The following is a 27,724-nucleotide window of genomic DNA, read 5'->3' on the forward strand; positions in this document are numbered from 1 at the left end:
ATCCCTTGATATATTTTATTTCTTGACCTGGATAGTTACATAGTTTTTACTTATGATTACCCATTAACATGTCCATTCATTTATGTACTTTTCTGTACACATATTTCACAATAGAAATTTTAAAATATTGATATTAATCCAGATTCGAAGAAAGACATAAATCTGCAGATTCAGAAAGCACCCAAATCCCAAGCATGATAAAAATAAATATATATTTTGACATATAGTAAAAACTGCAGAGCTCCAAAGATAAAAGTAAATGTATTTTAAAACAACCCAAGAGAAGTCAATCCTAAACCCACAGTTTTGAAGACGTAATTTCAGAAAGTAAAAATAATTCTACGTTGAAGAAACATCTGCAATACAAGAAAAAAAGGTGAGCCCCCCCCCAAGATAAACATGTGAGCACACCCAAACATTAACTATATAAAATACTAACAATATCCAATTTGGAGGTTATATAAAGAACTAGAGGAATTTGATTAAAATTAATATATTTTAACATCTTTGTGTCGTTTGGAAAGAGGGTACAGATATATACAATTTTTAGATGTTAAGTATGTTAAATTTTTAAGGATAATCAAAAACTTAGAATGTTTAAATTTCAAATCAGTAGAAGGAAAATAGAAAATTCAACCAATCCAAAAGGAAGACAGGAAAGGGATAAGGATGGGAAAGAAGCATAGCATAGAAAAAGAAAAAAATAAAGCACAAAATAAGATGGAAAAAGTAAATCCAAACAGACTTGCACTTCTGCACTATGGTGGGACAGATACTCTTAAGTGTTCTCCCAATACAAAACACTAGCTTCTGAAGAAAACAAACGATTTAATTCATTGCTGGGTTGTGCTATATAAGAGAAATTTCCAGGTTCCATCCCTCTACACTCACACGGGGGAAAAAAATTGAGTTGAAACAAAAGCAGGAAAGGAGCAGGAAGTACCAGGCAAGAAACAAACTTGTCTGGGTGCTGAAAATAAGACAAAGACAAACTGCATTCAGTCAGGAACCTTGCCGGGGCTACAGTGGTGCCAATGGGTTTGGTACTGCCTCACTGGAAGCAAATGCAAAATCACATCTGAAGGGAAGCATACACAATTTAGGTCCTTTGTTTTCCCACAGATTTAGCTTAGTCACACACTAAAGAAAACAAGCCAAAATAGTACACAACAATATTTAGTACACAATGGTACACACAAAAATTTAGACTTATAAGACTTAAAATACTGAAATAATCAGAAATAGAATATGAAATATTTATGAAAATTTTAAAATTAGAAATGGACTTACAAGAGACTATAATGAATAAACAGGAAGATTAGAAAAAGAATAAAATAAAGAATATAATTATTGACATTAATACCATCATTAGTGTTTTTAAATCGATCAGACATTGCTGAAAAATGAATTACTAAATAAGACACAGAGCTGATGCAATTAACCAAAATGCAGCACAGATAAACAAGATGATGAAAAATATGAAAGATTAAAGGACATGATAGAGTAAGAAAGTCCATAATTTGTGCAATCAGAGTCCTAGAAGAATAGAGAAGCAATATTTGAAGAGTGGCTAAAAATTTAACAGAACTAAAATGAATTGAAAGATACAGAAAGCCAGCATACACCAAGAATAAATAAAAAGAAATTCACATCTCCAAACATTACAGTAAACCTGTAGAACACCAAAGAAAAAAGATTATTTTATTAAAAGTAGACAGAGATAAAAAGGTAACCTAAAAAGTCAGATGCTGAGGCACAAAGATGTTGAAAGACCAACTTAAGGCCACAGAATAAATAAATAGCAGAGCGGTGATATACCCCTTGCATTCTCACTTAAGAAAGTGTACTTTTTACTACTTTATTTTCTCTTTTTAAACTGTCCCAAACTGTTTACTTTACTTTTCTTAACCTTTTTTTTTTTTTTTTCTAACTTTCCAGTTGTCCAATGATTTCTGGCTGAAAAAATTACAAGGATTATTAGAAACTTTGTAAAAATGTATTATCTAAAAAAGTAATATACTCCTTCATGAATTTTAACTACCTTACCAGAATACTGCATGTAGAAAATTCTATAGTCTTTGATCCTAAGCACTAAATATTTGCATGGTAAATAATTTCTGACATTCTTGATCCAAGTTATTGTTTTTGATAACCCCAAACTCCCTGTTAAAAATCCTTGATAGTTAGGGAATTTTCAGATGTCAAGAAATCTAAAACTAATTAAAAGTCCTCACCAGGAAGAAAATATTTTTAAACAACTTTTATTCATGTTTGTACATTTTATTTTTATCATCCTTTCTTTCTTATATCTGGAAAGGATATAAACTTGAGAACAGACCTCCTCCAAACCAGTGCTGACCCACACTTTGTTGTCTTCTAGAAACATCCCCTATGTCTTGCAAATTATAAAATGTCCACAAGCTTATATCTGATTCTTAATCTGGAAGGCAAAAGGGGAACGCAACAACAATGGGAGAAATAGGATACCCATCAATTTAGTCACTGTGTATATTTGTTGTGGGTATGATATCCTTAATCTCATCTCCAAATCTTCATCTACAAAATTGTAGAGAAGATTAAAACACACCTAATCCATTGTTTTTAGACCCTACAGACTGGCCAGAGGAAATGGACTTCTTCCATTATCTGACATTCTTAAAGACCTATCACTTTGAATTTCTAGTGTCATCCTTCCCTTAATCAACTTGTATGGAGAGTTCCTTCTAGTTCTTTACAACAAATACACTCCCCAGCCCAATTCCCCGCTGGGCCTCTGCCACACAACTCATTCATTCAATACTTACTGAGCCCCCTCTGTATGCCAGGCATTGTGGTAGGTTCTAGGTATACAAAGAACCATTAATTGAATATACACTGCTTTGGTATTGTTTTTAAATCAACTTATCGAATGGTACATAGTACTTCAGTCAAAGACATATACATTTTTAGCAGGTTAGTTGGCAATAGAATTTCTTATAGCTATTTCCTAATGAGGTGAATTTCTTGAGCAACTCCATAATTCATAGAAAAAACCTGCTTTTTGGTACAGCATACCAATGATTTGGGCACCCTATTTTTTATATACAGTCATATATATCTTCCTCCCAATGTTTCCACAATGAATGGAAAATGTACTAATGCTGACCATGATATTCTTTTTATTGAAAAGCAATATAAAATAGCTTTAGAAATAAGAGGAAGGTAATATGTTACATTATTTCTGTTATGAATATTTTTATGCTTTGTGTCAGAATTTACTTCCCATAACTTTGTTTGCTTTATCTGGAACATTTTATGTTGTGTTTCTACATTATTGAAAGTATTAGTGTTTAATTTAGAAGAGCTTAATAAACTGTTAATCTGAGAACAATGGTCTTTCCCTTTTTTCTGAGCATGCTTATTTATGTACAGTGTGGAAATCTGATCCTGTTCTCTTCCAATCAGCCAACAGTTCTTTTTGTACCTCTTCTGGTAGTTCATAGAAAACTTCAGGATCAATGTCAGAAGGAAAAGTAACTTTCTCTTCGGTAGAATCTTGCTCTCTATTTTCTGTAAGTCCTTCATGAATAAAGACTGTTGCCATCGGTTGTTTATGGCTGTCTGTAGTGCAGGTTTTGGAGAAAAGTTGCTCACTCTGCAAATTTGGAAATGAATGGAAAACAGATACAGCAGGGTCTGTTTTTGAAAAGTGGAATCCTTGAGACTCTTTAGGTCCTTGACTCATTAGTTCATCTTTTAAGCTACTGTCTATATAATGTGAATAATCCTTTTGGTTAGACACATAAGAGGAACTACTGCTATTTAAGCCTGATGTTCCTGGTTCACAGGGAGATACAGAGGATATCTGTTTGGTATTGGATAAATGATCCCTAGGATTTAAGGAACCATCTTGCATTTGTTTTGTAGAAAAGAAAGATAATACTCCTCTAGAAGCATGTAATGGACAACTCAAACTTCCTTTCCCTTGAACTTTTTCTCTAGATTTTCCAGAAAGGATTTCTTCTTGAATATCTACTGGAAGTTGCTTAAAGACCTCTTGGTCAATACCCTCAGGAAGTGAGGAGAGTGGAAATTCGTTACTGTCTTTTTCTTTAGAAAAACTTGTAGTATCTGGTGGAGACTCCCCAGTTCTTGTACTTTCAATTCTTCCAGTTGGTAGAAAATCCCAATTTGTTTCCTTGTCTTTAGAAAAATCCTCCATATGAGTGTCTTTCATTTTCTAGAATACAAGGATAACAGAAAAATTTAGATAACTGATATCTTTTAAACATTCATGCTGCTGAAGTGTGATTGTAGCTATTATCCGACCAACATGTTTCTATCCTACTCCGTAACTTCAATCCTTTTGGCCAGTTCCAAACAACTAGAAATGATCAATCCACCACAATTAGTCACACAACTGTGTGGATCTTTACTCACTATTCCAGGAAGATGGCTTCCTTCCTAGATAGCACTGAGCCAGAAGGTAGGTATGTACTGGAAACCTGGAAAGGACCTAAACAATCATGTATTCAAACTTCCAATTCTGTGAATAAAAAGACTGGTGGCCTATAAAAATAAAATGATACCAAGGGTATCTAAAATATATGTATATGCACAGATAGCATCAAGGGCTGGTTTTCTAAAATTCCCTATTTTGAAGTGTAACATTTAACAGAAAGAAAAAAAATACTTCTATGGTAAAAACCCAGTATCATTATTAAGATGTAGCATTATTCTATATTTACATGAAATAAAAATTTTAAAACACCTTCTATTTTAATTTGCCTAATTTTCCCTCTAGTTCAAGCACCATAAAAATGTACAGATAGTCAAATATAATTCAGGAAACATCAACACATTAGTAACTTCCAAAAAGTAAAAGAAGAGATTTGGGTCATTGTTTTTATTGAGCACGAACTGTGAGCCAGACATGTACAAGGTACTTTCACTTATGTTTGCCTCTCTAATACTACTGTGAATGAAAAACCTTTAATTCTCATTCTACAGACTAATTAAAAAGTAAAAAGTAAACATCTTTTTAAATGTCAGTTAATAAACAGAATAAAAAGGGTCACTGAAAAAAAGTAATTTGAAGGGCACTAATTCAGTATTTCCATAACACTATTCTGTTCTCATTATAAGCTTAAATGTAAATGAAAATATTACTAAAATTATAATGACTGATTAAACAATAAAACTAAAGAAAATAATAAAAACATTTAAAATTAAGAGTTGGACTTCCCTGGTGGCACAGTGGTTAAGAATCTGCCTGCCAGTGCAGGGGACATGGGTTCGATCCCTGGTCCAGGAAGATCCCACTGCAGCGGAGCAACTAAGCCCATGTGCCACAACTACTGAGCCTGCACTCTAGAGCCCATGAGCCACAACTACTGAGCCCATGTGCCACAACTACTGAAGCCCACGCACCTAGAGTCCATGCTCTGCAACAAGAGGAGCCACTGCAATGAGAAGCCCACGCACCGCAACGAAGAGTAGCCCCCGCTTGCTACAACTAGAGAAAGTCCGCACGGAGCAATGAAGACCCAATGCAGCCAAAGATAAATAATAAATAAAATTTATAGATAAATAAATAAAATAAAATTAAGAGTTAATTGTAGGCATAAACAATTTAGTAAAAGATGATTATTTTTTAAAGCATTTGGTAAACAGAAGTTTGCATTTTCTTTTAGTCATGTGAAAATATGACTAGCCTCTGCCTCTCTATTGCCACACTCTTAATTTCTACAATTGTAAAATGAGGAGTCATATTCTATCAATATTGCTAACAGAATTTTATGTAATTTCAAAACCAAGAAAATTTAAATATTTGAACAGAGACATTTGGGGGGGGCTGTCGCTGGTAGCTTATGTATAAATTGACAACAAGATTAGATTTCCAGTATTTGAAAATATTTTCATATGAGCTAATCATCATATTCCTATATACTGTTATAAAATGTTTTAACAGTTCCAAAACAGAGAACCTCTATCAAGGTTTTCTCTTTTATCCAGCGACGTTTATGTTTTATTCTTAGATCACAGTACAATATACTTAAGGCTAGAAACCATAATATGAAAGGCACTATTACAAGTAAGTCATTCAAATCATATCACCCAAAAGAATCTCTAAATTATATCAGTTAAACACAAATTTATATCTCTAATTTAACCATACAAATCCAGTAACAGTGTACTTACAAAACTGTGCTTGCCAGAGCGTGAAGTTGTTGATAATGATGGTGTTAAATAATAATCAATAGTCCCTTTCTTAGCAGTATTTAGGGCTTTAAGGTTGCAGAAGCACACACTTAAAAGGGTAAGATGAAATGGCATCTTCACATTCACCATATTTCGAAAAAGTTTCATAAGTACATCAACCATTGGGGTCATCACATCATAATTTCCTAAATAAAATGTTTAAGAAGACAATATCTAAACACATTATATCATAATGAATATTAAGAGCTTAATCTAATTTATATTGCTTAGATTAAGAAGTTAAAATCCTAAATAGATATCATTGGGACATCTTGACATTATTTACTGAACTGGGACATCTCAACACTAACACCAACTGCCAAATGAGTTAAGGTTTTCAGAAGATTTGAAATATGGAACTTTTAGTTATGGGAGAATGATGAGGTCAGAAAATCTCCCCATAAAATTAAAATAAAACTGAACAAAATGGTCAAAAATAATCATTCTGAGATTCTGGAATGAACCAAAGGCAAATAAAGTGAGAAGCACTGATTTATGAAAAGCTGCTAAATTTAGGTAATAAAGTGGGGACAGCAGCCTTATTGGTTGGAGTTGCTTGTATCCCCATTTACACAGTACAGTTTGTATAGTAGTTTTACCAGGATGAGGCTGGCTGTGAAAGCCGGAAGCTTTGCTGCCAGAAAGGACTGACCTGATTTGAGGTAGAGGGCAAAAGCCCACACCCAGCAGTGTTGCCACAAAAATGAACTAACTTGGTAGGAAACAAAGGAAATCACATAGCTCTTGAGCCTGGGGTTGCAACTGTGGTTGGGATGAGTGAAAGATCAGTGGACCAGCCATAAATTTAACCCGGAGATCTGGAAATGAGAGAACCACAGAGGGACTAGATAAGCTCTCCTCACAACCCCAGCTGACTGAGAGCTGCACACACAGAGAAGAGCCAAGCTTTCCACATGTCTCTCACCAGAATGGCAACAAGCATACCAGGGGAGATGCAAGAGGGACTAGCCGAAGATAAAAGCCAAGGCAGACTTGAAAAAGGCCTAAATTTTGAAAGTGCTCTCCAACCCAAGCACTTGTTTGTTGACAGAAAATGAAAGCCTTCCAGGCTGTAGTATTTGAGCAAACCTTTGACCAATTATTGTCTAACCACCAAACTATGCAGACACAGGGTAACCTCCTAAGAAGACAAAATTAAAAATTTAAATTTAAATTTAAAAAAAGAAAAAAAGTTAAGCAGAGAGATCAGGGGCAACACATCACAGGGGAGGTAGATTTTGCAGCTTAAGTCCAGACAGGTTACAAAGAAAGAAAAGGAAAAAAAAGCCCACAGGGAAAAAAAATCCAAATCCAGAGTTTCTAGAATACATTACCTAGTCCAATTTTCAACAAAATATTACAATACATACAAAGAAAACAGGAATGTGATTCATACTCAGGCGGAAAAAGCAGTCAATAGAAACTGACTTTAAGTTCAATTTAGCAAAGACTTCAAAGTTGTTATTATAGATATTTTCAAAGAATTAAAGAAAATCATTTTAAGGAATTAAAGTAAGATATGATAACCACTACCAAAAAAGAGGGAGTCTCAATAAAGAAACAGAATCAAACATACAAACAAAACAAAACAAATGGAAATTCCAGAGTTATAAAGTATAGTAACCAAAACAACAACAACAAAATCACTAGATGTGTAACAACAGTTTTGAGGTGACAGATGAATCAGAGAACTTGAATACAGCTCAAAAGAAATGATCTAATCTGATAAAGAAGAAAAAAGCCTGAAGAAAAATGAATAGAATTGCACACACCTATAGGACATTATTATCAAGCATACCATCATATGTGCAATGAGAGTCCCAGAAGGAAAGAAAAAGAAGGAAAGAAAGAATATTTGAAGAAATAAGAGCCCCAAACTCCCCATATTTCATTTAAAAATTTAGTCTACAGAATTAAGAATCTCAATAAATCCCAAGTAGGATAAACACACACACACACACACACACACACACACACACACACACACACACCACTTAGATATACCATAGTCAAACTGCTGAAAAAGACAGAGAGGTAAATAACTCATCACATAAAGGAGAACAACAATACAACTGTGCCTGGTAACAATTTATTGCCTCTCAGCTACAAATCACCCTTCAGTAACTGCTGTGTGATAATGCATTGGACTCTAAAATTTTTTTTACATTGAACTCAACTGTTAAGTTTTGTCAGTAGAGAGAACTGGAGGACCATTAAAGGAGACAGGGTGTTTCTCTTCCTGGTTCCGATGTACTGTCATTTACCTTTTCTTGCTCCCGTAACATGGTCTGTGTGCAGTACATATGTGTGGAAATATCCAATAGTGCTCGCCAGACCACATGTGTGTGGAACGCTCAGTCCCTCAGCAACCTCCAGCCCCAGTCCAAGCCTAGTGACCATGTTACCATGGCACTAGCAACTCAAACACTGCACATACCAGGCCTGTGCCATAAACAGCACCCTGACTCTTCCTGCATACCCACCTAATAGGCTTGACTTGCGTATGCCACAGAGGGTTGTTTCCTCCAGCTCTTCCTATGCAGGCACCATACCCTCCACCTTTGCACTAGCAGGAGAATGAAGATTCCTTCAGCACAAACACCTACCAGTCTCAGCTTGCCCACATCCTGGAGGATTGTTAACAGAAGCCCTCCCAACATGGACACCTGCGTACCCCAGCTCGTGCGCTGCCCTGCCAGTGAGCAAACTCCCAACATCCCAACACCCCCTGTGCACCCACCAATCAGCCTCAGCTCATCTGCAGATCAGAGGGTGGTATTCTCTTTGCCCAATAACTATGGACCAGCTCTGGGCCAGGTAACTCAAAGGATTTCTCTACCATTCAGTGTTCTGCAACCATACCTTCTCCTTGAGGGGTAAGAGGACTCTCTTTTCCAAGTTTGCCCTTCCTTGGATACTTTTCCTTAGCCCTCAGGGACCTCTTAGAGTATCTTTATATCTTTATAGTCACTCCCCTATCATAATTTAGTAATTCTTTGAAACTTTCCCTGTTCAAATTTCTGTGTGGTTTTTCTCTCTTGATTGGAACTATTAACAGGAATCTCTCCTGATTAAACTATTAACAGCTGCCTCCTCATCAAAAATAATGAAAACCAGAAAGCAATGGAATACTATATTCAAAGTACAGAAAGAAACCAGTAAAGGATTATATATCCAGACAAACTGTCGTTCAAAAATGCTATTTTGGAGAAGTAGTCCATAAATTTTAGTTAAGCAGAATGGTTTGATAGTGTTGCTCAACTCTTCTTTTCAAATGCAAATGGAACATTCTCCAGGATAGACCATATGCTAGGCAACAAAATAAGGCACAATATATGTAAAAGGACTGAAGTTACTTTAAGTATGTTCTCTGATCAACTAAAATCAAAATGGAAATCAGCAACAAAAAGAAATTTGAAAAATAATCAAATATTTGGAAATTAAACAGCAAATTTCTAAATAAGTTTAAGGGTCAAGGAGGAAATCACAATGGATATTAGAACTATTTTAGCCATAATGAAAAAGAAACACAACAAAATTTATGGAATGCAGCTAAAGCACTGCTTAGAAGGAAATGTATAACTTTAAACTTGAATTACTAGAAAAGAAAGTAAGTATAAAATAAATAATGTAAGCTTCCATCTTAAGAAACCAGGAGTGGAAAGGCAAATTAAACCTAAAGCAAGCAGAAAGAAGGAAATAACAAAGATCAGAGCAGAAATAAATGAAATAGAAAGTAGAAAGACAATTGAGAAATCAATGACACCAAAAGTTGAATCTTGGAAAAGATTAACAAAACTGATAAACCTTTGCTAGAATGACCAAGGGAAAAAAAAGAATACACAAATTACCAAAATCAAGAATGAAAGAGAGGACATCACTATAGACCCTACAAAAATTAGGATTATAAGGGAATATTAACAACTTCATGACAACAAATTAGACAACTTGGATGAAATGCATACATTCCTAGAAGATACAAATGACCAAAACTGACTCAAAATGAACAGAAAATTAGAATAAACTTATAGCAAATAAAGAAATCAAATTCTTATCCATAAAAGAACAAAGCTAGAGAACTTATACTACCTAATTTCAAAACTTACAACAAAGTATCAAGGCAGGGTAGAACTGGTATAAGGATAAACATATAGATCAATGGAATAAGAAGGTCAAAAATAAACCCTTACATTTATGGTCAATTAGTTTTTGACAAAGGTGCTATGGCAATTCAAAGGGGAAAGAACATTCTTTTCAACAAATTCTGTGGAACAACTGGATACCCACAGGGAAAAGAAGGAACTAAGACTCTTACTTTACACAACACATAAAAATTAATTCAAAGTGGATCTAAGTATAAATCTTAAAACTATAAAATTTCTGAAAGAAAACGTAAGAGGAAATATCTATGACCTTTAGGTTAGGCCAGGATATTTTAGATGATATCAAAAGTATTATCCATATAAGAAGAAAAAACCAAAACAATGAAATACCATTACACAGTAATGAGAATGAGTATAATAAAAGAAAATGACAGTACTAAATGTCAATGAGAATATGAAAAAACTGGAACCCTCTATACTTTGTTGGTGAAAATCTACATTGTTATACTCACTTTGGAAAAAAATTTGTCAGTTTAGAGTTCAACTTTACCATACAACCCAGGAATTCCACTCCTTGTAATCTACCCAAGATGAACAAAAGCATATATTTGCCCAATGATTTGCACACAAATGTTCACAGCACCATTTTTTGTAACAGTCAAAAACTGGAAACAATCTAAATGCCCATAAAGAAGTTCTCTCATGCTATGTAATTAATTACCATAGTTTTGTTTTCTCTGGAGTTGGGAAGCATTCCTGAGTCTTTACTTTTAATATCTATTAAAAAACAACAAAGTTTTCTAGTGAAAATTTCATATAGAATAAAAGTATTTAATAGTTCACTAACTCCCTGTGAAGACTACCCATCTTTGGATCATATTTCTAACTCAAAGTTTGTTTTTTTAAGAGTTCGACCTGCCAATTAAATTATCAGAAAATTAGTCCATTACCTATCCCTAACTTCTGAATTATGTGGGATGGAATTGGGCACTGACGACTCTCACGGTTATAGTGCTTCTCAGATGAATACCGACGGATTATTAATCTTATTGTATGTGGCTTCCTTCCATCTTGGCAGACTCTAAAAATAAAGAGAAAGAGGAAGCAAGGAATTAGAAAAAGTATTATCTAAAGTTTTTTTAATGGTCCAATATACCTCATTTACCTAAATGTGCCAGATTTAGTAACTGTTAACAATTATAAATACAGTTGATAATTAGGCAGTAGGCAATAAAGGTCCCTGAATAGTTCAAGCAAACTTCACAAAGTCTACATAATAAAGCTCTGAAACTTAAATAAGGCTCTCAGGTCTCATGCAGAATTGAGTGCTATCAGAAAAAGAACAGAGATAAGATATAATAATAACAAGCCATTTTACAATCCAAATCCAAAACATAACTAAAAGCAACATATTAAAATCAGCAGGAAATTTAAGAAACAGAGAATCATTTACTGACAGAAGCAAATATATAAAAAATGACAATTTTTTTACACGCATAAAAAAAATAAGATTACAAAAAGAAAAAAAATTTTAATGAGATTATTTCTGTCAAAAAGCATTCCTCAAATAGATCCAAGGGAATCAGTAATATCACCGTTATATGGCATTAGAGAAATAATGTGAAAGATTAATTATACACTATATTTAGGAAGGTAAGTACTTGTCCATGCATCTTAAAAAGTGTTCCATACAAATAATCTTGGTTTTAGTGTTGAAAACAAAACTTTTAATGACATGGAAAATCCGCTTATAAAGCAGAAAATCTAATTACTAGAGAAAATAAATGTCATCAAAGAATAACATTTTCCTTTCTATATGCGTCACAAACATAAAATATAAGTATTATTAAACATACTCAAATTGATTTTGAATTAGAAAATTTGGATTTTTGTAGTAAACAATTTTTTTCTTATTGCTTTATCACAAAACTTCTTGATTGCTGCTTTAAGATAATATCTTAAATGGTTCCTGTAAACATGTTACTAGTTTAAATATCTTCCAGTTCTATTAAGTTAATATGCAACTCAAAGAGTGTAATTTGGTTCCTATAACTAATTAAGACATACTAGAAAAAGGTTATACTCTAAGCAATCTTAAGACCAGTGCCTAGAGCATGGATTAATGGACCAGTGCCTAGATGTATGATTTTATACCTCTTACATATCTATAGTATTAATCATCATATGCTTGAGAACATTCACACACACGCAATTATTTTTTTTGCCAGTTACTTAGATGGCATTATACAACTCAGTCACTGATATAAGGGGCTACTATGTAGAAAAGGGAATGCCAAGCAGAGACAAAGAGAAATGGTTAATAGTTATTTCACAGGTTTAGAGCATCTAGACTCATTTCTGGGTTGATGCTTCAAATAAGAGAACCTATAAAACGTATACTTCTTGTGGTTTCTCTATTTGAACAACTTTTTCCACTGACCAGGCATTTCACAGTAGTCTTATACTTAGCTGAAACAAAGCAGATAACCCAGTTTCACTAGCATACTCACAGGCTCAGCCTGAGTCATATCACTGCAGCTGGGTCATATAGCCAGCCAGCTGCATGCAGCAAACGATGAGCGGCACGGCCCTGCTCAAGACATGGGATTTCAATGCATGTGACAGCAAAGTTGAAGGAAATTTCACTTTATCAGTTTTCTGAGAGTTACAGCCATCCAAAAACTATCTTCTCTAGTCACATTAACCATCCTAGCATCATTACAGAAGCACACCTACCCAAAACTGTTAGACCCCTGACACCCCACTTTGAGAAATCAAAGAAATGGGAGGAAAAGAAATGGAGTATTGAGAAATAGATATATGATGGCAAAGAAGCATCAGAAAACTAAATGTCTTGTTCAGTTTATGCAATGCTATTTGTATACTCATAATCCCAACTGACAGTCTTCATGTATTTATAGGCCAGTAACCCTGCACATAACCACAATCACTCTCACTGCTCACACATAATCACATTAAGCTATTCCTTCATCTGACTCCATTTTCTTTCACATGGTCCGAGGCACAGGAGATAAAAGGGTTCTTCTGCTTTCTCCATCAATTTCCTATCCTCAATCATCACAAAGTTTATAGGTGCAGCGATTCTAGAGATACGCATAAAACTCCCTTAGGTTAATGATCAGCAGCTTAAGATCCACAGTAAACCACAATGTTACTAAAATTAAGACCAATGGAAGTACGTAAATTAAATTTAGTTACAAACATGTTACTTTATAATGATCTATCTTTGCATGTTTAGTTTCCAGTTAATTGGTAAGTTCCAAGATAGAACATCAAGTATTCTTTCCATGTACTAGACACAGAATCTATAAGATGATATGGCAAAATGGAAAAATCACCTGTTCAAAAGACTAGCAAGTAGTTCTTCAATCTTATTTTTAGCTTCAACTTCTGATGAACATTTAAATGAATCTTCCTCACTAAAGGACTACCAAAGAAGCACAAATAAGGATTAATATAAACCCAAATAAACATATCCAATTATCAGGGTATATGTCAAATAAATATTCAACACATTCTTTACTAACTTACTTCATGTACTTAGTTTGAGCCATTTAGTTCACTTTTACATTAAATCTTTTTATCTGCAAGTTATTGTACTCCACTAGAAAGTGCACTGGAAGTCAAGAAAATTACAAAGCTCTAGTACCAATGCCAAGCTTTACTGTACGATTACAGTGAGGCTCTTAATCTCCTAGGACTTGAATCTGAGTTTAACCTTGGGCAAGTTATTTAACCTTTCTAAAGTACAGTATCTTCATCTTAAAAAAATAATGGGAGGAAGAGGGAGTAAGGGAGGGGGAAAAGGTATGAACAAACAATAGTACTACCTACCGGGAAGATTCATTGTGAAGATTAAATGGGATAATGTATATATTATTATCCCTCAGGAAAAAAATTAATCAATGTTATCTGGGTGATTATACCTTTCTCCATCTCCTAAACCATTAGACTACTCTGAAAACAAGATTGTTAAAAATTATAATATTTTGCCTCCTGTATACAATATAGGCTATTAAAATTAAGTAGTATTCAATCAAAGTGGCTAACTTGAGACTTAAATACTAATTCTTAGATTCAATTTAAGAATATTTATTAATCTACTATAATAAATAGCCTTCTCATAGGAAAGGGATCATGTACTAACCTAAAACGCAAATTAAAATAGTAAGAACAAAGTAGTAAAACTAGGAATCTTTATCTCAAATAATGTGACAACCAGTATTCAATTAAAATAAACATCATCGTCACGTACCTGAGGTGGTCCTGAGGGTGTCACAGGAGAGTTATCCTCTCCAAAACTGAGCTTCTGGATACGCTGAGCAACTGAAATTCCTAATTCCTTTTCTAATATTTTGGATGAAACGGTTTGAAGATCACGCACACTACTGATACCCAGTGCTTCCAGACGTTTGCTAGTTTTATAGCCAATACCTAAGCAAAAAGAAATGCATACGGTGTTACAATAGTTTTTCTCTTTAAAATTAGCTAATTAAAATATTATAAAGATATCAACCACAAGTTTTGATACCATAATTGGTATTTTGTTAAGCTCAAACTTTATTAAAAATTAGGTTATTGTTCTGCTCAAGGCCTCTGAGTTATGAACCACCTCGAAAACCTAACAACCATAGTATAATATAATGAATAAGGAGACAACCAATAAATGCTGTCTTGATATTGATAAAATGAAATTTTTACCACCTGTTACATAACAATGTGGAAGTACTGAAGAATCATAGTTATTATTCATGTATAGAAAGACTGTCACTACAGCAATTAAAATTCATTACCATTTGCTAATTATTAGCTAACTTGATTTCTATACACAATACCACACATTTATATCTGGAGGTAGTAACCATCCCAAATACAACTTTGAGCCAGAAAGCGAACAAATCTTCTCATTAGCGAAACTCCTATGACAAAGTTCTTGCACCAAAACTCAGTCATACTTTAGCACAGGAAAAAAATTAATGCTGTGATAAAGGACCATACGTTTCCAGGTTATAACTTTCATGATCATATTCAAACTATACAAAAGTAGGTAGAACTAGGAAAATACTTTCATAAATATAGATTCCTAATATAGATTCCCTCCAGAAAACATCAGGTTTTTTGGTTTTCACCAAGAGCCAAGTACACAGGTTCTAAGAATTAATTACCCGTGGCTGTAATTTTTAAACTTAAAGAAATACAATAAAACCAATATATATTTTTCAAATATATTTGTCTTACCAGGCATTTCCTTTATGTGGTTCAAACTATGAATGAGATCTTGAGAACTTTCAGGTAGTAAGAGTGTTTGCTGATTTGGTTTAAAGATGCCAGACACTAATTTTGCCAATAGTTTATTAGAAGCCACTCCAGCACAGCCTGTGAGACCCAACTGATTATACATGGCTTCCCGCATCTCAGCTGCAATCTGAGATCCAATAAGTAGTCTGATGTGCAAGATGTCATGCAGGTTTATAGCTATAAAAACAGCCAATGTTGTTAAAAGTCACCATCACAAATTTTAATTTTCTTTTTAACAAATGAGTTTTAAAAAGATAAAGGGCTTAATCTATATCCAACCCCCTTCCCCACCACCATACTGCTACACACTTAACTAATCTCTCTTGTCCTTCACAGGAATTCTGTAAAGTAACTACCACAAGTGAATTCCAAGGCCTGTGATAGCAAATGCATACTGGGAGTGCTGAATGATTAACAGATTACGAAAACTGATCTCTCATAAAAAATTCCGACAGACATTAGTAGAACTTTTACTCATGTTTATCTGGAAGTAAGCATAGAAGTAAAAGTGTGACATTAATGATAAAGCTAACATTACAGCTTTAAAGATCTGAATCTAAACTTTACACACTAGTGGTATGTGCTATTAAAAACAATTTTGGATTTGTTTATAGTTTAAGAGATCTTTTATTAAAAGTATAGGGAAATTATATAGAAACAAATTTTCTTAGGTGTGAAAATGACATTAGAGTTATATGAGACAGTCCTTAATCTCAGGAGTATTTACATTTCAAATGTTATGATGTCTGTAATAGTGGCTCAACAACCTATCAACCAATCAATAAACAGCAAGATAAAGCAAATGTGGCAAAATGATAACAATGGGAGTATCTACAAGGAAGGGCATAATGACTGTTCTCATTGTATCATTCTGTCAACTTTTCTGTAGGTTTAAAAAAATTTTTTAACACAATCTTACGTGGAGGAGAAAGAAGAATTCATGAAGAATTAGATATTTTAGGATATAAGACCTAGCTCTCTGTAATATGTTCTAACAAATAGAATCTAAGTTTGCTTTAAAAATTACACAGAAACACATTTGGAACCTTCTTGCTACCCAGACCTTGTAAGTGACAAAAGAGCACAGGTACAAAAGACACATGAAAGCTTCATATCTTCTTCTAAGTCAGAATGGCAGCTCTACTTCTTTTCTTCTTTAATATCCGGGAGGTGGATAATGACTGGAGATTGATCCACCAGCTCTCAAAAAAGGGCGATAAGAGAAAGCACATGCTGGCTGAGACCTATGAGCAAGTATGTCAGGACAAGTCTTAGAGAAAAGCAGAGTAGCTTGCCTTCTACGTGGTATGATTTGGAAGTCACCAGCAGTCACAAGATGTTTGAAAACCTAATTAGATATTCAGTAGGGTTGATTGCAGCTTATTTGCAAATGCAAATACCCCTGGAAATACCATCAGTCATTCATACTTTAATACGCGAAGGAGAGGAACCATTCTGTTTTCTTGCTAAGAGTTGGCAAAGATTATTTGAACTGATTAAATATGAGCTTGCAGAAGATGGCAGGTAGGCCTGGACAAGCTTCCACAAGGGCTAACTTGGGAGGGTCTTTGTGCCTTGGGAGAATAGAAGTGAGCAAGCAAAGAGGCAGCAAAGGCAAATTGAGTCTACCTATAAAATTTTGCTTAAAAATGGTTTTAACAAAATCAAAAATTACTCTAAAAAGCCAACTCCTGTAACTTAAGGATGACCTAAAGAGTCATCCTCTTTAAAAACGATAACACAGGGACTTCCCTAGTGGCGCAGTGGTTAAGAATCCGCCTGCCAATGCAGGGAACACGGGTTCGATCCCCGGTCCGGGAAGATCCCACAGGCCACAGAGCAACTAAGCCCGTGCGCCACAACTACTGAGTCTGCACTCTAGAGCCCGCGAGCCACAACTACTGAGCCCGCGTGCCACAACTACTGAAGCCTGTGCACCTAGAGCCCGTGCTCCGCAACAAGAGAAGCCACTGCAATGAGAAGCCCACGCACCGCAACAAAGAGTAGCCCCACTCACCACAACTAGAGAAAGCCTGTGCACAGCAACGAAGATGCAACGTAGCCAAAAAATAAAAAAATAAAATAAAAACTGTAATACAGGACTGTGTCAGAGAAATGAAAAGTGCACAAAGCACTGAGCTACATGTCATCAAAATACCATTTTCTGCCTATTTAATATGGAATAGCAATACCTGATTTTAATCATCTTAGACTGTTGAAATATGGCTAATATATCCAACAAAAGCCAGAATACTTTCAGAAAGACATAATCGGCTCTCTGAACTGACTGAACATTAAGAAATGTAGATACTTTTAGTTACTAAATAGAATGAATAAGAACCCACTTACGCTGATTATCGTATACATGACCCAACACAGTCAGTGCTGAGGGTTCATCACTTTGAAGCTGCTCTAGTCTCTTCTCAACCATTTCTGTTAGATCCACAAAATTTTCATCAAACCCGAGTCTCTCAACAATTGGACTAAATTCTTCCAACAACTCTAAATTAAAATAACATTGGAACACAGATGTAACTGAAGTTATAACTAGAATAGATTTAACTCTTTTATGCTTAAAAAAATAACAAAATATGTTGTTAAAGGTTTTACATATATTCACAGTCCCATAATATCTTTAATAAAGTCCTCAGTTAACTGGGATTTTTTTTTTCTGTACCACATTCTGGGTAAAGGCAATATTTTCCAACAAAATAAGTCTAAAAATAACATTTCCTGGGCAGATACTCATAGCAATAAGTTTCTCAATCTCCTATACCTATAATTTCTCTATCTGCAGTGCATTAATTATCAATGCTTATAGCTAATTATGATCTTGAAGCAGTAGGTCAAAGAATAAATTACAGTCTGCTTAGAGAAGTAAAAACAAGTAATAATATATTCTAGCTATGTTTTTCGTAGGAATTTTTAAAAGGCAAAACAAAATAAAATTTTAAATTTCCAGTTAATACTAATCCACAGAGAAAAGTTACTTAATTTTCAAAATATACTACAATGCAATATTTTTTGATTAGTTACCCTCCAGCACATTCCTTAAGGGCAGAGATGGACCATGACTTACATGTATTTGAATGTCCAGCCTCTAGCACAATGCCTAGTCCATAACTCAAATGTTTACTAAATTGAGCTGAACCAAGATTTGAAATAAGTTCAAAAAGACTTATCGATTCTCATTTTTAGGATTAAAACTAATAATTTGAAATCATTAAGAAGAATTTTCACTTCTCTCTGAATCACCTATGATACCAGCTGGATGGCAGAAAACAAATTATTAGCCTCTTATTATATAAAAATGCATAGGTTCTTAAAGTCCTATAATATGAAAGCTCTGTTTTATTGACGCCAACACTGATAACAGCAGGAGAAAACAATTAATAAAGATAACAGTGTGATCTGGTGACCACCAAAAAGCACTTTCAACCTACCTAGAGAAAACCATATATCTACTCTGAGGAAAAACTGACAATGTGTCTGACCATATAAAAAGATTCTTTTGAATTTCCCTCATCAATTTCTGCTTTTCTTCCCCAAAAGTATATACCTGATATCCAGCAGTAACAGATAGAAAATAAAAGTTTATCAAAACAATACTATAGACAGCAACAGTCAGCTCTACCCACCACCAGAGCCTACCATCAAGCCTCTTAGATAGCCTCAACCACCAGAGGGCAGACAGCAGAAGCAAGAAAAACTACAATCCTGCAGCCTGTGGACCAAAAACCACAGTTACAGAAAGATAGACAAGATGAAAAGGCAGAGGGCTATGTACCAGATGAAGGAACAAGAAAAAACCCCAGAAAAACAACTAAATGAAGTGGAGACAGGCAACCTTCCAGAGAAAGAATTCAGAATAATGATAGTGAAGATGATCCAGGACCTCGGAATAAGAATGGAGGCAAAGATTGAGAAGATGCAAGAAATGATTAACAAAGACCTAGAAGAATTAAAGAACAAACAAACAGAGATGACCAATACAATAACTGAAATGAAAACTACACTAGAAGGAATCAATAGCAGAATAACTGAGGCAGAAGAACGGATAAGTGACCTGGAAGACAGAATGGTGGAATTCACTGCTGTGGAACATACTAAAGAAAAAAGAATTAAAAGAAATGAAGACAGCCTAAGAGACCTCTGGGACAACATTAAACGCAACAACATTCGCATTATAGGGGTCCCAGAAGGAGAAGAGAGAGAGAGAGGACCAGAGAAAATATTTGAAGAGATTATAGTCGAAAACTTCCCTAACATGGGAAAGGAAATAGCCACCCAAGTCCAGGAAGCGCAGAGAGTCCCATACAGAATAAACCCAAGGAGAAACACGCCGAGACACATAGTAATCAAAGTGGCAAAAATTAAAGACAAAGAAAAATTATTGAAAGCAGCAAGGGAAAAACGACAAATAACATACAAGGGAACTCCCATAAGGTTAACAGCTGATTTCTCAGCAGAAACTCTGCAAGCCAGAAGGGAGTGGCATGATATACTTAAAGTGATGAAAGGGAAGAACCTACAACCAAGATTACTCTACCCGGCAAGGATCTCATTTAGATTTGATGGAGAAATCAAAAGCTTTACAGACAAGCAAAAGCTAAGAGAATTCAGCACCACCAAACCAGCTCTACAACAAATGCTAAAGGAACTTCTCTAAGTGGGAAACACAAGAGAAGAAAAGGACCTACAAAAACAAACCCAAAACAATTAAGAAAATGGTCATAGGAACATACATGTCGATAATTACCTTAAACGTGAATGGATTAAACGCCCCAACCAAAAGACATAGACTGGCTGAATGGATACAAAAACAGGACCCATATATATGCTGTCTACAAGAGACCCACTTTAGACCTAGGGACACATACAGACTGAAAGTTAGGGGATGGAAAAAGATATTCCATGCAAATGGAAATCAAAAGAAAGCTGGAGTAGCTATACTCATATCAGATAAAATAGACTTTAAAATAAAGAATGTTACAAGAGACAAGGAAGGACACTACATAATGATCCAGGGATCAATCCAAGAAGAAGATATAACAATTATAAATATATATGCACCCAACATAGGAGCACCTCAATATATAAGGCAACTGCTAACAGCTATAAAAGAGGAAATCGACAGTAACACAATAATAGTGGGGGACTTTAACACTTCACTTACACCAATGGACAGATCATCCAAAATGAAAATAAATAAGGAAACAGAAGCTTTAAATGACACAATAGACCAGATAGATTTAATTGATATATATAGGACATTCCATCCAAAAACAGCAGATTACACGTTCTTCTCAAGTGCGCACGGAACATTCTCCAGGATAGATCACATCTTGGGTCACAAATTAAAAAAAAAAAAAAAAACAAAAAACAATACTATATAAAAAACAAAGAACAAGTTAAGTGCTAAGGAGAAAAGCAAGTTAAGTACAGAATCATGCACAAAGCTGGTGGATCGCTGAATATTGATTGATTGTATTGGTTCTATTACTAGGTCATAGGAATAAATCACTTATCCATTCCTGAAGTTAACCTCGTTTTTGCTGTCAACTTGTCAACTCCATAAACAAGAGGCATTTATTAAACATATGATTACAAAAGGCCAAAGAGAGGAGTTATAATTAGAGAAAAAACTAGACAAAAATGTAATACTGCAGAATAAAAATATGAAATAAACAATAAGGTTATACATCATAAATAGGTCTGAAATAAATTCAGTATAGGACTATTAGGCTATGTTCCTATTTCAACTCAGAAAATACCATGAGAAAAATTAACAAAATAACATTTTATCGATGCATAAATCATGCTTAGAATATTTATTGTTATTATATTAGTGCATTATTAATTCTTTCAAGATACTACTTTATAGGTTAAGAATTAGCATAAAAACTGAGATTTACTCATTGAATTTCCAGTGATATTTTCACTGTGAAGAGTTGCAGTGGCACAGAAATCATAAGAGAAAGACTGATAAGTCTGACACCATAATGTCAGCCAAAACACAAATTGGAAAAGTAAAAAAGATGAAACACAAATTGGAAATATATTTATAACACATGGCCATCAAAGGGTTAATTTCCTTAACTTCCCCAAACAATGACACAAACTAATCAGAAAAGACAGGAGCAATCTAAATAAAAACGGGCCCAAGTGAAAAGGCCATTCACAGAAAACATATATAAATGACCAAAAATACATGAAAAAATGCTCACACTTACTTATACAGAAATGCAAATCAAAACAATGATTTACTATTTTTTCTACCTATAGGCAAAATCTTTATGAATATCTAATACTGTCATACATACTAGCAATATGTTGGGACAACCTCAAGTGCAACATATAGCAGTATTCAAAATTTCTAATGCAAATTATCTTTGATCTAGCAATTAAACTTTAGGAACTTACTTTAAGGATATCTTCATGAAAGTATGTGAAAATTTCTGTATGAAAATGTCTACTGAAGCATATATTTGGAAGAGCAAAAAGTTGGTAACAGAGAAATAATCCCTCACTATCAGGGAAACCACATAATTTACAAGATATCTTTTGAATAAAAGGAGGTGCTATTAATAATTACGTAGGGACAATGGGCATAAAGTGGGACATACTGTCTTCGTGTCAGTAAAGGAATGGTTAAATAAGTTTGGGACAAAATACAACAGAATACTGTGCAGGCATTAAAAAGAATGAGGAAGAGCTATATGAATGAGATGAAATATCACCAAGAACAAAGGCAAGATGCACACTGTCTGTATTATATCATCTCTTCTATGTACAGTAAAAATTAACTTCTGAGTATTCAGATACACACACATAATTGTGCACATTGTCTATTCACACGTAGACATATATACACATGTGGCAGAAGGGGTTTGGGTCATTGTTTTACACATATGGAAAAACCTGATACTGGTTTTTGCATCTTGCCTTTTACTCAACAAGGCATATCTCTATGAGTCAAACAGTACAGCACAAAGCATTCTTTTTAATGGCCATATAATATTCTATAATAGAGAAGTCTTAGTTTATTTAGCCATTCTCATCCTGATGAGCAATTGTTTTCATTCCATATTTTTAGCAATTATGAACCATGCTACAAGAGACATTCTTGTACATATACATTATTTTAGTTCTATTAGATAAATCCCCAGCAGTGATATTATTGGGTTAAAGAACATAATAGGTATCTTTAATTTCAAAAAATGTTTCTAGATTGCTTTCTTGAAAAGGCTGTAATACTTTGTTTCTACTTTTTCTCACATTCTTATTTTTAGTACTAATGAATTTGAGCATTCTTTTTCCACATTGTTGAATTTGCTTTTTGTTAATTGCCTATTCATATCCTTTGTCCATTTTTCTTAAGTTTCTTTTTCTTCGTAAGAGGTCTTGGATATTATATTTAATGCTTTCATCTGAAAACTGCTACAAATAACCAAAGAACAAGTAAACAAAAACAATAGCAAACAAGATAAATAAAAAGCTGATCCTTATACATTTTAAAACTGTATATATTTGCCATATGCCAGTACAACACATGGTTTCATTTTTCCTGTAATTTACTAAAACACTAAGATTCAAACCCAAACCTTAGTAAGGGGGAGTTTATCTACACTGAAATATTTAATATATACATAAAATCAAAGAAAAAAATATACTCATCTTTGCTAATACTTCCTAACAAATTGGTTTTTAATTATGTTAATCAAACATTACAGAAGCCTCTCTCAACTACCATTAGTGCATTAGAGTACAGCATATTTCTTCATAGTTCATTTAAACTTGGCATTTAAATTTATAATTAAAAATATCTGGTTCTTTTTGGTTTATTGTCTCCCATTTTCTCACTTTAAAATTTTTTTTACATTTTCTCATATTTATGTAAACATCAGCATGACAGAGTTCAAATTCCTTCCAACTATACATTTTTGTCACCATTACTCATAATATATTAAGTCATTCTCATATAAATTTTTTTAAAATGGGAAAGCCCCAAAATAAAAGGAAACTGACTTATGCATTTTACATTTATTGAAAGATTCATGTAGTTAACAGGCATCCTATATAAAAATTAATGCTGAAAGTATATTGCCCATAATCTGTACCTGTAACCTTATATGATATCTCTCTGTAACGAGTCAAGTCTTCTCCGTTAACTAATACTAGTTGTGGACACTTTTCTTTTGCATCTCTGACATTCATAAGTTTCTTAACTCCAAGTTTCCTAGCTTCATAGTTGCAGGTAACCACCAAATATTTCTGCTGAACCCCTATAAGAAATAAGTATTTTATGAGAAAATTGAGCAGGATTAAAAATTAAAATTAAAATATATTTTACTTATTCCATATTATAATTGTAAGTTGTAATACCATCTGTTTTGATAAGAATAAAAAGCTCTCAGTTAAAAAATACAGCCTCCATTCATCAAAGTTCTATGAAGTACAATTTAACAAAAATTTCCACAAACCAGCAATTCTATGAAGTCTTCTGCAAAAAGATACAAATAAAATCCTCTGAGGATTTTTTTCAAACAATACAAAACCAAATTAAGTTATATTGAATTAACTCTATATAACTTTATATATAACTCTAGGCCATGTTTTATCAAAAAATAAAGCAGATGAAAATAACTGAGTACAATTAACTACCGGTTGCTGCTAGAAAACCTAACTTGTCTTCTGAGTAACTTTCCAATGAATATAAAGCAATGTTCTGTTACAAGTGCCAACCTACAGCAATTACTAGGGATCTCCCCCAATCAGTGTTCTAATTATTGAACTGTTCTTCATAGTAATCTGCAGAAAAGATTATAGACAGAGAGGTGGCATTATGAGCCCCCTCCTTATCAAAATGATTAAGTTATGATCATCTACAGACTGTTTAGAAATTCTAGTTTTCTGGTAGCTTAAAATTGCTAAAATTATTTGCTTTTCTCTTTACACAAGTTGACTACTTGTTTACCACTATTGAAGTAACGTTCATCTAAAATATGTAAAACACAAATATGTAGATGGGGAAAAAAAGGTTATGTCCATTCCCCTAATGTAAGACATTTTGTTTCTAAAATCTTGATACTATAAACAAGGCAAAGAAACATTATTTCATACATTTTTGATATATCAGATTATGCCCAAAAATAGAATCACTGGGTCAAAAGTAATAATTTATGATTCACCAGTGAACTATGTAAAAAATCAGATTAGTAACTTCCTTAACTAAAAAAGAAGTCTTTTAATGCAGGATTAATGGACTCACCATTATGTCACCAGCCCAAGTTAAGTAGTCATGTATTTGCTGAGTATAAATGAAAGACTATGATGCTTTCTCCTAGAAACTTTCAGCATTATATCCCTCAGTTCCTGGTAATCATTCATTCCTGCATCTTCATTACACAATACCTTTTTACTAATCATTACTTACAGAACATCTTGTTACCATGCTACTAGTTAGAAATGCCTTCAGAAGAAAATTGAGGTCTCCTAATCCTAACTCCTTAACAGACTTAATTTTAAAGATCCTAGACTGACCTTGGCATACCAAAAACTAGTCATCAGTCATCCCTCTGTTCCTTAGTAAATCAACTAGGCTGAGTTGAATTGGGGACTTAGCAAAACCAAAATAGACACCAGAGGGAAGCAGCAGGTGAACCAAAATTGCTCTTTATGATTTTACTAAAAGATAAATCCTTACTACATGCATAAAAGAAATCTTTAGAAATTTAAATTACTTTTCCAATTTAAGATATAATAAAAAAAGAAAGTTTTTTTTTTTAAAGCCAACATAATAGTAAGTAAATCCCCAATGTAAAATTTTTCTTTGCCTTTTATTTTAAAAGATACTTATGATTTTATGGAAAGCTTGTACTGTATGCCTTAACATTTTGGGTTCTGTGCAAAATCCAACTATTTTGTCGAATGTTACACAATTCAAGAGTTAATTTCAAAAGTGGGAGAATAAATGACAACTTCCATTAAAATTAATAAAAGAGATTGTTCTTGAGATAAGATGGTTGTAAAATTTCAAACATTGAGAAAAAGACTAAAAGTTTATCATGGTCTCTCTGTTCATCCGTTTGGTTAACTATTCTACTTGTGTCACATTCACCATTGATTAAACGAGGCTTATAAAGTTTACACCTGTAGTGAAGCAAAGATTACTATCTATAAAGCATCACAGAACTGCTTCCAACATTTATTAATATGGTTAATAAATCATAACATAATAAACACAATAAATAACGAATACTGTGATACAAAGAAAACAGTATCAAACTCCAGAATTACCTAAAGGTTTGCCCTTTAGCTCTGGATTTGAGATCATTTCTACTTGTGCGTAAAAGCAATCCAGATCCACGTGTACTATGACTCTAGAGGAAGAACCTCCTGCTGGCACCACTTGATCATGGACTGCGGCACGATATGCAAAGAAATATAAAAATACATTCAGGCTGCTTATCGTCTCCGAGCAACTGCCAGCCCCTTAAAACATGGCAACTGAGAAAGAAGAATGCAGAGTGATTTTTAAAGTTTTTTTCCTGGATTTATCACGTGTCAAAGCATCTAAAAATTACAAAGACATGAAAGAAGCTCCACCCACAGTAGAGTCTTCAGTCCTGTTTAGTTACTATTTCTTTGTATACTATATTTTTCTCAGGATAGTAATAAATTTAAGGAAAAAAATTTATCAATAATGGAAGATTGCAAGAGGTAATCCTAGGACTTGGAAGTTTATGGGAAAATTTAGAGTAAGTTGCAAGGGGCAGAAAAGTTTAAACACTGACCTTTCAACCAACTTAAAAAGTATTCTAAGTGGCATGTCCTTAAATTAAAAAAATAATCTGAAATACAAAGCAGCACAAGACAGAACCTATGGGTCCCAATGGACCACATTTAGCTCCCATATGAGATCAAGATTAGCTGGTTCAATGCTGAATACCCAATACCTAAAACAGAGCCTGGCATATAACAGACTACCAATAAATACTTGCTAAATTGAAAGACAGAGTAAATATTTCCTGGATTTTAAAAAGTAGTTCATGTCTTGAGGGAAGGGGCAGAGGGATAAGACAGAGGAGATTCCAGCTCTTAACACCAGTTAAAAACAAGGCAGGCTAAATGCAATGTGGTTTTCTGGTTTGGAGCCCGGAACAGAAAAAAATTAAGTGGAAAAAAACTGGCAAAATCTGAATAAAGCCTGTCCTTTCATTAATAGTATGCCAATGTTACTTTCTTAGTTTTGACAAACGTATCATGGTGATGTAAGATATTAAAGTTAGGAAAAGCTATCTGTGCATCTCTGTAAATCTAAAATCATTCCAAAATTTAAGTTTTTAAGAAGGGGGGCGGGGGTCTAGGAGGCAGGGAAGGAGAGCCTTGGCCCCAGGCCCGGGGGGTGGCGCGGTGCAAAGTAGGGTCCAGAGGCTGGAAGTGGGTCACCGGAGAGGCGGCCACTGCAGACGTGCCTCGTCCCCGGTTCCGAGCTGAGCCGTCCCTTCCCGTCTGGGCTGAGCCCGGGCCCCAACCTTTGCCAAACGGGCGACAAGTTCCCCGCTTCTGCAACCTTTAGGCGGCCGAGGACTCTTCCGCTTTCACTGGGCTGTTTGAGGGATTACAAATGCACCCTCGATTAACCAACGGACGCGCCCACCCTACTCCTACTGGGCAAAAAAATCCCTCTCGGGATCTTGGCCTCAAAACACCGGGCAGCGAAGGGCAGCTCTCTCAGCGGAGCCGGGAAGACGAAAGGACCCGAGCCGGGCGGGACGGTCGCACCCCAACGGCCGCCGCCACTGCCCCGGAAGTCCGCCCGCCCCGCGCTGCTCATTTACACCAAGGGAGGCCGCCGGGCTCCTCAGACCCCAGCGCACCCGGCGAGCTGCCGGCTGCCCCCGCCTCGGCCCGCTCCATGACCCGAGCCGCGTCCTCTTCCTCGTCGCGGTCGCCTTCCTCCACGGGCTCCACCCCCTGCTTCTGCGTCCCGCCCCAGCGGCCAACCGCAGGGCAGCTTCCGACCGCTTCCGCCCGGTCTCCAGGGAAGCCGCTCCGGG

The 27,724-nt window shown here is 34.8% G+C and overlaps 1 protein-coding gene across 9 annotated transcripts; it reads right to left on the reverse strand.

The window, feature by feature from the left end:
* POLI (DNA polymerase iota) lies at positions 1 to 27,705 on the reverse strand. 9 transcript variants are annotated; one of them, XM_082416569.1, is made up of 10 exons: positions 27,506 to 27,705; positions 25,962 to 26,084; positions 23,783 to 23,947; positions 18,012 to 18,164; positions 15,603 to 15,839; positions 14,620 to 14,798; positions 13,703 to 13,791; positions 11,294 to 11,424; positions 6,181 to 6,386; positions 1 to 4,219 (listed from the first exon to the last, which is right to left on the reverse strand). In XM_082416569.1, the coding sequence occupies exons 1-10, from the start codon at positions 27,582 to 27,584 to the stop codon at positions 3,398 to 3,400; spliced, it is 2,184 nt and encodes a 727-aa protein (XP_082272695.1). In that variant the 5' UTR covers positions 27,585 to 27,705; the 3' UTR covers positions 1 to 3,397. The 9 variants fall into 9 exon arrangements, with proteins under 9 accessions (XP_082272695.1, XP_082272689.1, XP_082272688.1 ...); XM_082416563.1 differs by having other exon boundaries at positions 27,545 to 27,659; XM_082416562.1 differs by having other exon boundaries at positions 27,450 to 27,608.
* Between the last annotated feature and the right edge of the window lie 19 nt (positions 27,706 to 27,724).

The sequence above is a fragment of the Balaenoptera physalus genome (genome assembly GCF_965194825.1).
Source record: "Balaenoptera physalus genome assembly, chromosome: 12".
In the NCBI taxonomy this organism is placed as follows: domain Eukaryota; kingdom Metazoa; phylum Chordata; class Mammalia; order Artiodactyla; family Balaenopteridae; genus Balaenoptera; species Balaenoptera physalus.

Bases quoted from the DNA above. Each gene is read 5' to 3' on its own strand.
- POLI (XM_082416561.1), bottom strand. From the start codon at position 26,567: ATGTGGTCCATTGGGACCCATAGGTTCTGTCTTGTGCTGCTTTGTATT. The intron at 14,799-15,602 runs GTAAGACAAATA...CTTTTTGCTTAG, and splicing joins CCACATAAAGGAAATGCCTG to GTATTGGCTATAAAACTAGC. The intron at 11,425-13,702 runs GTGATTTTTCCA...CTTTATTTTTAG, and splicing joins CTTGCTAGTCTTTTGAACAG to AGTCTGCCAAGATGGAAGGA.